This window comes from Panthera uncia (assembly GCF_023721935.1).
Source record: "Panthera uncia isolate 11264 chromosome A1 unlocalized genomic scaffold, Puncia_PCG_1.0 HiC_scaffold_17, whole genome shotgun sequence".
Taxonomy (NCBI): Eukaryota; Metazoa; Chordata; class Mammalia; order Carnivora; family Felidae; genus Panthera; species Panthera uncia.
In genome coordinates, this window is record NW_026057577.1 from 113,596,364 (window position 1) to 113,607,484 (window position 11,121).

The 11,121-nt window shown below is 44.3% G+C and overlaps 1 protein-coding gene across 3 annotated transcripts; it reads right to left on the minus strand.

Moving 5' to 3' along the window:
• Positions 1-4,270: 4,270 nt before the first annotated feature.
• Positions 4,271-10,772, minus strand: FST (follistatin). 3 transcript variants are annotated; one of them, XM_049648086.1, is made up of 6 exons: positions 10,299-10,772; positions 8,246-8,437; positions 7,596-7,814; positions 7,037-7,261; positions 6,141-6,371; positions 4,271-5,438 (listed from the first exon to the last, which is right to left on the minus strand). In XM_049648086.1, coding segments are annotated over exons 1-6 (954 nt in total). In that variant the 5' UTR covers positions 10,384-10,772; the 3' UTR covers positions 4,271-5,436. The 3 variants fall into 3 exon arrangements, with proteins under 3 accessions (XP_049504043.1, XP_049504042.1, XP_049504041.1); XM_049648085.1 differs by having other exon boundaries at positions 4,271-5,175; positions 6,141-6,368; positions 10,299-10,768; XM_049648084.1 differs by having other exon boundaries at positions 4,271-5,175; positions 10,299-10,766.
• Between the last annotated feature and the right edge of the window lie 349 nt (positions 10,773-11,121).

An 11,121-nucleotide genomic window follows, 5' to 3' on the forward strand; every position in this document is an offset into this window, starting at 1 on the left:
TGTCTGTCTTAGGACTCAGGTTTTGATAAATGTTCTTTAAGAAATGAGTTTATTAATTAAATAATATATCATCTTTTTATTTCTTGGAATTATACAATTTACATTAGGATTTTTGATAGTTTGAAAATAGTTTATTGCTATCTTTAGGAGACTATAGATAGGGTAGGCAATCATATCAAAATGAAAGAAGATTGATTTAATTTAGTTTACTACCTGGGATTAAATTGGGTGTGTGAGCAAAAGGACAAAAGATACACATATTTTGTGGCTTTGGAAATATTGGTGGATTAGTGAATCTTTAAAAATTTCTATAGGAAATAGTGTATTTAAACTTGCTATTTTCAACTGTATACTCTTTCTACACCACCTAGAACTTTGTGAATTTTGTTAAATATTAACATGGCTGAAGTACTTTAAAATTATATTTACCTTTAAAAGGTTTATTTTACATTTATTTATTTTTGAGAGACAGTGACAGAGCACAAGTGGGGGAGGGGCAGAGAGAGACTGAGACACAGAATCCAAAGCAGGCTCCAAGCTGTGCACAGAGCCTGACACGGGGCTCAAACTCACAAACCGTGAGATCATGACCTGAGCTAAAGTCAGACGCCCAACTGACTGAGCCACCCAGGCGCCCCTATTTACCTTTAATTTAAAAACTTCACAATTGTGCGTCTGGTCTTGATTAGTGCTATTCCTCATTCATTGCATTTTTCAAGATAGAGTTTGGTTGATGAGCCACAGTTCCACCTTTGCTTTTCTTTAATTAGTAAGAATTATTATAATCTTAGAGAATGCTGATTGACTGACTTTTTATTTTTTTAAAAAAATTTTTTTTTCAACGTTTTTTATTTATTTTTGGGACAGAGAGAGACAGAGCATGAACGGGGGAGGGGCAGAGAGAGAGGGAGACACAGAATCGGAAACAGGCTCCAGGCTCCGAGCCATCAGCCCAGAGCCTGACGCGGGGCTCGAACTCACGGACCGCGAGATCGTGACCTGGCTGAAGTCGGACGCTTAACGGACTGCACCACCCAGGCGCCCCTGATTGACTGACTTTTTAATGTGTCAGACACCCATCTAAGCACTTTACACGTCGTATCTTTTTTAAGCCTCACAGCATTATTATGAGGGAGACACTTTAATTATCCTGACTACATACATGGGGAAACTGAGGCACAGAAAGATTAAATTACGTGTCTAAATAACAGCTAGCAAGCAGTGGAGAAAACCAGGGCTTAGAGTGTTTGCGGTGTTTTAGCAAAGGTACTGATGACTCTAAATTTTAAGATGATTACAGAAAAGAAAAGGCTGTTTCTCAGTTTGGGTATGGTTTAGGTGCCAGGAACTCTCTCATTGCCAATTTTGATTCTTCAGGTAGCCTTGGTAAAGTCACTGGAATTATTTTCCAGAGACTTTTGTTCATACAAATGATTTTTTAAATGACTCTGAGCTGTCATTTGCTTTCCTAGAGAATGAGAGAAGCAATGTACTATGCACCTCTCCTTCTTGAGAATGATTTTAGATTTTTAAACTTTTTATTTGCATATAAGTTCAAACTCACAGAAAAGTTGCAAAAATAAAGATAGCATTAAAAATACCCATATACCTTTTACTCAAATTCTCTTTACTGTTTACATTTTACTCTAATTCTTTCCATTTGTGTGCTTTCTCTGAATACATATGGGAAAAAAACTAAAAAGTTATTTTTTTTCCTTTTAAATCATTTAAGGGTTAGTTACATACTTTGTGGCCCTTTCTCCTTAATACCTTGATGTGTATTTCCCGCGTATAGGGATAATCTCTTTTGTGACCACATTATAGTAATAAATTTCAGTAAATTCAACATTGATTCAATACTTTAATCTATGAACAGTATTCCAATTTGTCAATTGGCCCATTAACATTATTTATAGCATTTTCCTCCTTGGGTACAGGATCCAGTCCAAGGTCAGTTACTGCATTTAGCTGTCATATTTGAGAATAACTCTAATTATGCCAGATTTTATTTTTATCATATTCTAGAAACCATCTCCACACAGCATATACAAATCTTAATTTAGGAGGACAGCTGATGAAAATTAGACTTCTGATAGATTTTTTTTGCTATTACTTGATATTTTAGAATCCCTAATGATGATTAGGATGTAGTCATACTAATTAAAACTAGTTTTAATGAGTTAACTAGCTACTAGCAACTGTTTCTATTATATTGTATGCCTAAGCTAAAGAAAGTTAGATTTTTTTTAGACATTTTGAATTATAGTTGAAATTCTAACAATAGCTTAATGATATTGATCTAATTTTAAGTTTAGAAGAGACTTCTATTTTTTTGGTACTAATTAGTTTAATACAGGATTACTGAAAAATAGGAAACTCCAAGAAGGAAAATGTGATACTGTCTAGTGTCTGAAAGGAATGATTGATGCTAACAAATATAAAATATAAATTTTAAATAATCAGGATATTGTTTAAAAGGCAAGCTGTTGACTTTATCACTCCCCCTTGCTAAGACACACATTGGTGCCTGTTAAATCTGACATTTTTACTCTGATCGTCAATGGCAGCTTTAAAGCGTCTGTAGTATCCCAGGACAAAGTAACAAATCAACTCCAGGAAGGGCTGTGAAACTATATCTGCTGGCTCTTTCCTTTCCCAAAAGCCCATCCCCAGTGGCATGCCAGTAGCTTCTGGGCACTGGAGAAGTTATGACCCTGTCTTCGCTGGGGTTAACGGCAGCCTGTTGGTCTTCTGGACCTCCCTTTCACCTTTCCCTGGGAAACTGGGGCTGAAGGCTAACAAACCCTACAGGTTCCCAGTCATTATATAAACTGCCTACCCAAAAGGCCCTTCTGCCTCCACCAAATTTGGTGACCACAGTTGAGAGCCAAGAGTCTCCTATAATCATTTTTAATAGTTATATTAAGGAGGGTTTTCACAAAAGGGACATTTAAAAAAATTTTTTTTGTTTTTAATTTTTATTTTTGAGAGAGAGACAGAGCACAAGCAGGGTAGGGGTAGAGAGAGACGGAAACACAGAATCCAAAGTTGGCTCTGGGCTCCAAGCTGTCAGCGCAGAGCCCAACACAGGGCTCGAAACCACGAGCTGGGAGATCATGACCTGAGCCGAAGTTGGACGCTTAACAGATTGAGCCACCCAGGCACCCTAAAAGATCCAAACTTAAAAGGATCTTGGGTCATGGTTTTTGAAAGAAAGATCGTTATCTACTTGTTGAGCAATGTTGGCAATATTGACTGTTCTTTGCTCTTTCCCTCCCACAGACCCAGTCCTCACTTCTTTGCATCTTGCATTCCTTTGATATTTTTAATACACTTAGGCAATGAATTAGCACTCAATGGATTGAAAAATTGTATTACCTTGTTATGTATTATGTGTAAGGACCACTAACTGATGCCAGTATGAAATCTTAGGCTCTAATAGTGGGACTCGTCTGTCTTAAAGTAACCTGCAAAATATTGACACACAGTCGAGTGTCATCACTTAATCCTGATGAACCATGCATGTGGTTGTGGAAATCCACCTCTGCCTCATCCTCACCCCGAGTCCCAAGAACTCCAACATTAATGCCTAGTTCTATAGTTGATATTCTGATTTCTAGAATGTGCTTGTCAAATATTAGGCTATTTTCGTTTTTCCTTGGGATGCACTTTGTTTTTTAAAGATCTATGATCCATTTTATTTAGATGAAGGAAGATAAAGAAAGGGTTCCCCTGCTATGGAGAAGACCATATAAATGGACAGGCAAGATGATGGTGCTTTTAGGTATGTAGTAACTCCTGTCAAGGGGTTGCTGGACCTCAGATCCCTTTATGTGTCAGACTCCACTGAGGTGATTTGCAATTTACCTTGCTTTGGAGCTTCTATTGTCCTGGCTCACTCTATTTCTTAGCAAATATATCATATGCACTTTAACTCAAAAGCCCAAACGACTTCTCTAACATCAACAATTGAGACCATTGGCTTTTTAAAATTTTTTTATTTTTTCACTCATCATTTATTTACAAATACACATTATAACTTTTATATACATTGCACATTTACATGGTAGAAAAGTACAAAACTATATATTTAAATGAATTTATATTTAACTTGCCATGTTTGAAAATATAAAATTGCATCAGAAAAAAGTATTATGAAAAGCAAGAAACTTGAACTGATAAAGCTTTGATATAACTTTTAGCGACACGTTGTTTGAAAAGGAACTAATTTAAAAGGTACAGCAGAGTAGCTTACAGGAAACACCTAACAAAAGGTTGAATGTATAGCATTCCCTTCCTTCAGTCTCCGGATACCCATATCAATTTCTTTGGATTTGTAACATCTTAAAAGTACATTATTAGAATTCTAACATTTCTATCACCCCTTCTCTCCCAAATCATGACAAGAGAACTGAACTAGGAGTTTCCTCAAAGATGTATCCTCTGTACCTTCTATTTGAGTCAGTTATAATGCCTTTTGGTCAGTCAAGATTCCTTGTAAACAAAACCCGAGGGATCATGTATGTACAGAACAGGCAGCAGAGAATCCAATAAATAAAAAAACATGACAGAAACTGACATGCAAGTTTGTTAAAGTGGAAAAGAGTCTAACAACAGTGAGATGAAGGGAGACAGATGAGTGAGTGAATAGTAAGGAATGGACTTAAATGGTTTACAAGGAAAAAAAAAAAAGCTTTTACTTTACAAGCAAGAGACCTCACAATAAATAACAACTGCTCTTCCTTTCACGAATAAATTTCTTCAAAAACAAGGTGTACAGTCAACCAGACATTTTATGTATAAATTATAAAACATGACACAGTATAAATAAATGTCTACAAGTCTCAACTATGGGCCTCATCCAGTAGACCTCACAATGACTGCCTCTCCGTGTCCAATGAGTAACAAGGTGGCCTGGGAGAGAGCTCTAGGACAAACGTCCTTTATGTATAGTTTTCCCCCCAAATAAATAAGCATACACTTATTTACAGTATGGACAATATATTTTTTCTTTTCTTTTCTTTTTTCTTTTTTTTTCTTTTTTTTTTTTTTTGCCCAAAGGCTATATCAACACTGAACATTGGTGGAGGGTTTACCACTCTAGAATGGAAGATATAGGAAAGCTGTAGTCCTGGTCTTCATCATCCTCTTCCTCCTCGGTGTCTTCCGAAATGGCTAGATGGGGGAATACAGGGGAGCTGTTGTTTAAATATGGACAACAACAGCGCAGAAGCAGCTCAGTGTATGTTTTCAAAGCCCTCTGAGACAGCCATATTACAGCGTTGCATTTTTATGTGACTTGCAGTGAGATGCTTTGTTTTTGGCATCTGCTGTTATGCAATAAGTTTAAAAAACATTTTTTTTTAAACATTATCTATGAAGTCAAAAACTGCAGAAAGTTCTGAAGAATCAATGGCTCAGGTTTTACGGGCAGATTCCTGAAATTAGATAAAAAGCGCTCGTGTTCTAGGTATAACTGCTTTGGGTCCTTAATTCAGAGTTAGTAGAGGCAACTGCGAAAAGCAGCAGCCCATGTGTGATAATATACAGCTGTCTTTGAAAAAGAAAAAAAACAAAAAACAAAAAACTTTTGAAGCAGTTAGTTTAGATTCAAGTGTTAATAAAGCAAACAGCCAAGCACATTACTACAGCAAAAGAATTAAGGGCAAATGACTAGAGCTAGGTTTTTAGAGGCAAGCCTGTTGATGATCATTGGACAAGTCCTAATGCTGGGAAACATTCCAGGGAATTTTTCTGTGGACCACTGAATTGCTGGTGAAATTTAGCAGCTACCTAATTTAAATTTTTTTTTTAACGTTTATTTTTGAGAGACAGAGACAGAGTGTGAGCGGGGGAGGGGCAGAGAGTGAGGGAGACACAGATTCGGAAGCAGGCTCCAGGCTCTGAGCTGTTAGAGCCCCATGCGGGGCTCGAACCCACGAACCCACGAGCTGTGAGATCATGACCTGAGCCAAAGTCAGTCACTTAACCGACTGAGCCACCCAGGTGCCCCTAGCAGCTACCCAATTTAAACAGAAATGGGCTTATATTGGAAGGTTTTCGTGCTTTTGAGGTCTCCGTTCCCTAGGGCTTGCCTGGGAAGGCCTCACATTGCGGCGAAGGTTAGAAACTGTACTTACAGTTGCAAGATCCGGAGTGCTTGACTTCCAGCAGCACACCTGAGGAGCAGGCAGCCTCCTTCATGGCACACTCACTGGCGTAAGTGGCATTGTCACTGGCACAGACAGGCTCCTCGGACTTACTCTCGGGGCACAGCTCATCGCAGAGGGAACACCGGCCTCTGCCAACCTTGAAATCCCATAAACACTTTTTTCCACCAGTGCACTGGATATCTTCACAGGACTTTGCTTCTAGGATATAATACACCTATGATGAGTAAATTGCTTTCCCTCCTCTCCCTGTTTTTCCCTTTCTTTAGTCCTCTGTCAGTAAAGACAAACATATAGCTTATGATTTGCTAACAGGATAATGGAGATCTCATGCAAAAATGCTTGACAGTAAAACTGAAACTTAAACACACACGGTCCCTACACTCCCTACTAGTACACAAAAATAGTATTTTGGGGGAACAGGTTACCACAGTATCCTGGAATTAATAAGGATTTCATTATTTCCCTCAAGTGAAATCTTTTGAAAAATAAAGAATTCCATCAGTATTAGAATCTGATAACAGATTTTCAGTAACTGTTAAGCAATTATTTCTTGCTTACAGCAAGTCTAGCACCTAAAAAATGTGTAAAATTGAGTGAATTCTAAGTTTTCCAAGACAGAAAGTTGTTTCCCATTTCTTGCTGGCATTTCAACATATATGCCAATGCTTCCAGAAGATAACTGTTTCCTTGAGGAATGCTGTGGTTACCACAGTTTACCCAAACTGGAGACTAGTTCCCCCTTTGGTGAAACTATGCCTTACAGGGCGAATTTGGGCTTATTTGATTGACCTCACAGCTTTACCAGTAGAACTAGCCTTTCTGACCATGTTTCCACTTTTCCTTCCTTAATCCAGAATACCTACTGATACACTTTCCCTCATAGGCTAATCCAATTGATCTGCCCAGTAGGCAGGTAGCCTTCCTCAGGTGACAGGCACTGGAGTAAGTCACTCCATCATTCCCACAGAGATACTGTTCAGAGGAGGTGGGCTCTGGGCAAATCCGGTTACACGTCACACAGTAAGCATTGTTAGTCTGGTCCACCACACATGTGGAGCTGCCTGGACAGAAAACATCCCGACATGTCTCTGAAATAAAGAAGGAAAGAAATACACATTAATAATAGGCACTTCCTGGCTGTTCGGGAGTGAGCATTTGATATTATCAAGGAAATCATAAAAGGAAGCACCCAGCTTTTCAACAAGCACTTTGGGAACCCAGTGGTTTCAAGAGAAAATCTATGACCCTAGGTTGGTCCCGTCTGAGTTCTTAAGAAGTCTTCAGAACATTAAAAAAGTCTGCTTTGTTTTGCATCATCATCATTATTAGGCTCTTAGGGTGGACAATACCACACCCCAGGGGTCTTCCAGTGGGTCCACCTCAGGTGGAAAGCTGGAGGGGGGGGAAACAGGGAGGACCTACTTTTACATTTGCCCTGGTACTGGACTTCCAGTTCCGGCTGCTCTTTACATCTGGCCTTGAGGAGTGCACATTCGTTGCGGTAGGTTTTCCCATCCAGCCCGCAGACTGGCCCTTTCCAGGTGATGTTGGAACAGTCTGGGGCACAGACGCAGCGGGGTTTGTTCTTCTTGTTCATTCGGCACTTTTTCCCGGGTCCACAGTCCACGTTCTCACATGTCTCTAAGGGTTGGAAAGAGGGATGGATCAAAGCCAGGGCCAGGCAGTATGCAAGTCAGCCAGGAGGGCTGTGGAGGCCTTGCAGGACCCACCCTGTGGCCAAGAGTTCCCGCCAGAGGGGTCCAGCTCTCTCCTAGTAGTTGAGGAGGGGGTGGGGATGGGGGTGGGGTCAGTGGTCTGCACCCTATACTCAAATCTCTCTCAAAGAGTGCGAGTTGGTTGGCTCCACCACCACACTTGGCCAGTAAGTCCAGGAACCTCTGGCAACCATGTTTTGCCGGCAGTGTGTACCAGGCAAGATTCAACCCGAAAGTCTTACCGGGACTGCGGGAAGATAGAGGGAACCCACGAACGCACCCCAGCTGGGCAACGGGGAAGGTGAGGATAAGACGCCCTCTACTGAGGGCCTGGAAACTGGGGAGGAAGAGTCCTACCTTTACAGGGGATGCAGTTGGGGGCGCCCCCGTTGAAAATCATCCACTTGAAGAGCGTGTTGTCATTTACATCCTCCTCGGTCCACGAGGTGCTCAGGCGGCCGGTGCTGCAGCACTCCTCCTTGCTCAGTTCGGTCTTGTACAGGACCTGGCAGCGGCCGTTCTTCGCTTGGCGGAGCCAGCAATTCCCAGCTGCGAGGAGACAGGGGTGGGGAGGTGGGTGAGCGAGAGGAGAGGCGGAGTAGGGGGAGGGAGGGGGCGAGGTGGCGAGCTTGCGAGGGAAGGAGGAGACCCAGCGGGGATGGGGCGGGAGTGACTGTGGAGGAGTAGAGAGACATGGGAGAGAAAAGCAGAAAATAAATGGAAGGGAGTGAAGGGGTGGGGAAAGGGGGGCGGAGGAGACGGTTGAAGAGGTGGGAGGTGGGTGAGGGGGAAGGAGAGCGAGAAGCCAGAGCGCCCCAGCCATATCAATGTCAGTTACCAGTGACCCAGACACAACACGTGCAGCTTGCATTGACTTTTACTAGACTGTTTACTTTTATTCGTCCCATTTCATAACCTGCAGCGACTCGAAGAGCAGATTAAAGAACCTGACAAAAACAGGATGCGACGGATGTTTTTACATGTTGGTTTCATGTAGGCGGTACGAGTATTATTTGTGACAGAGGTTAAGAGAGTAGGAGAACTTGAGAGAGGGAGAGACCGACAGACACACACAACAGGAACAGATCAAGCAAAAGGCACTTGTGAAAAATGAAAGCAAAAAAGCAGCCGGGCCCTGCCCGGAGCTGCCCCGCGCGGCCTCGAGGCGCAGCCCGCCCGCCCGGCCCGTTTTGCAATCCGCCAGACCCAGAGGACGCCCGCGGCCACCGCGGTCTTTCGAAATCTCCGAGGGCAGCTTTTCTCGGCGCCCACGTCCGCGGCACCCAGGCAGCGCCTCGCCCCGAAAGGTGAGGGCGGCGAGGGGGCAGTGCCCAGGGGGACAGCTCACAACACACTCAAAACGGTAACGCTAAAGAAGGAAAGTTACACGTCTGTCTCCAGGAAAGTGTAGGGGAAAAAAGAACAGGGGAAGGGGAGGCTTCCTACTATTTCACGGCAACATATACCTAGCTCATACCTACCGAGAGAAATCTTTGCAAGTACTTTCCCCTCCCCCCCTCCCCCCGCCTTCCCAGGTTCGCGTTTGGGTCAGGAAGTCTTCTTAGGAACCATCAATACAATTTGAACAATCATTGGACCGCAAGCTGCTATTATTATTATTTTTAAAAATTGTGTCCGAAGACTCACTGCAATAAATTTGATTAAAAAAAAAAACCCAAACTTTAGAAATTTGCTCTTAATGCATCTCAGAAATTAAAGAAGTTGTGAGGTCCTTCCTCGCTGTTCTCCATAAAGTTAGTCGGAGGAATGAGGCACAGAGAAAAAAAAAATTGTGAACTACTCAAAACACTCCGGGGTAAATTTTTTTTTTTTTTTTTTTTTTTTTGCGGGGTTGGGGGGAAGGGGTTGGAAGAAGCATCCACTAGGCAGAAAACTACTTCCCTCTAAAATTTTCAGCACCCACATCTCCAAGTTTGGGCAAAGTTGCTGAAACCACGTCCCCCGGCCACTGAAGAAATTTCAGTATCTACCCCCATCCCCCAGTCATTTTTTAAAGTATCCAAAAGATGTGGGAGGGAAAGAGGTTACAGTGCAAATGGATCGACTGAAATCTCCAGGCTACTGATGCCTGTCCCCTTCTTCAGAGCCAAAATAGGGGAGATAACATCTAAACTCATTATGTCCAGAACTTGGAGCATCTAACCCTAACTACTGAGAGAGGCTCCAGCTTACTCCCTTTCCTTTTAAAGGATAACCGCGCTCCCAACTCGGCTGGCAGTCCGAAAGTGTCACTGCCTTCAGTTTTCCCACTCCACTTCATCCCGGAGTCGCTAAGTTGGTCCAAAATCTTCCGAGAGCAGCGTTGCTTAGAACAGACCCGGTGCAGACGACAGTAAAGTACAAACCCCTGCCCGCAGCCAAGCCTCCCAGCGCATCCCCCCTCGCTTACCCTGGGCGCTGCGGTCCTCCATGAACTGGCAGAGCAGCAGCAGCAGGAGGCACAGCCCGCCGGGCTGGTGCCTGGGACCGACCATCGTGGGGGCAGACGCGGGGCGAGGAATGCGGCGGCGCGGGGAGCGGGCGCGGCGGCGGGTGGCTCGGGCGAGCGGCGCGCGTCGCAAAGGCGAGCGGCGGAGGGCGCAGCGATCCCGGCGCAGCCCCGCGCTCGCCGCCGGCCGCCCGCGCGATTCAATGGACGTCAGAAGCCGGGCGCAGCCGCGCTTTAAATCTAGACGGGGGTCTCCGCGGTTTGCGGTGGGCGGTCTCCCAGTGTGTGGGGCAGTGGGAGGGCGGCCGCGAGCAAGGGTGTGCGCGGCTCCTTGGGGGTGGGGAGCTTTTAAAAGTTCAGTGTGAATCAGGTGACATTTCCCACCTTCTGGAAACCCTTCCCAATTATCTGTTGGAGGTGCCCGAAATCAAAGCGGCAGGAGGGGAATCGCCGAGTTCTTATTTGCGTAGGAGGGAGAGGGAGGGGGAAGGCGGCCGGGCGGGGGGTGGGGGCGACGCTTCGGGGGTGGGGAGTGGGGAAGAACACCCACTTCAAGTCCTGCACGCCGCCGCTCGCAGGCAACGCCGGCGCGTCCGGGGTGGCGTGTCTGTGTGAGTGTGAGTGTGAGAGAGAGAGAGAGAGAGAGAGAGAGAGAGAGAGAGAGAGTGTGTGTGTGTGTGTGTGTGTGTGTGTGTGTGTGTGTATGCAGGGGGGCGCGGTGGGGGCGCTGGAGGAGGAGGCGGCGGCGGCGGGCGGAGCGGAGCTGTGGTGGTGGTGGGGGGGA

Bases quoted from the DNA above. Each gene is read 5' to 3' on its own strand.
- FST (XM_049648084.1), bottom strand. From the start codon at position 10,383: ATGGTCGGTCCCAGGCACCAGCCCGGCGGGCTGTGCCTCCTGCTGCTG. The intron at 8,438-10,298 runs GTAAGCGAGGGG...GTCTCCTCGCAG, and splicing joins GGAGGACCGCAGCGCCCAGG to CTGGGAATTGCTGGCTCCGC. The intron at 5,176-6,140 runs GTAAGTACAGTT...TCCCCCATCTAG, and splicing joins GCACTCCGGATCTTGCAACT to CCATTTCGGAAGACACCGAG.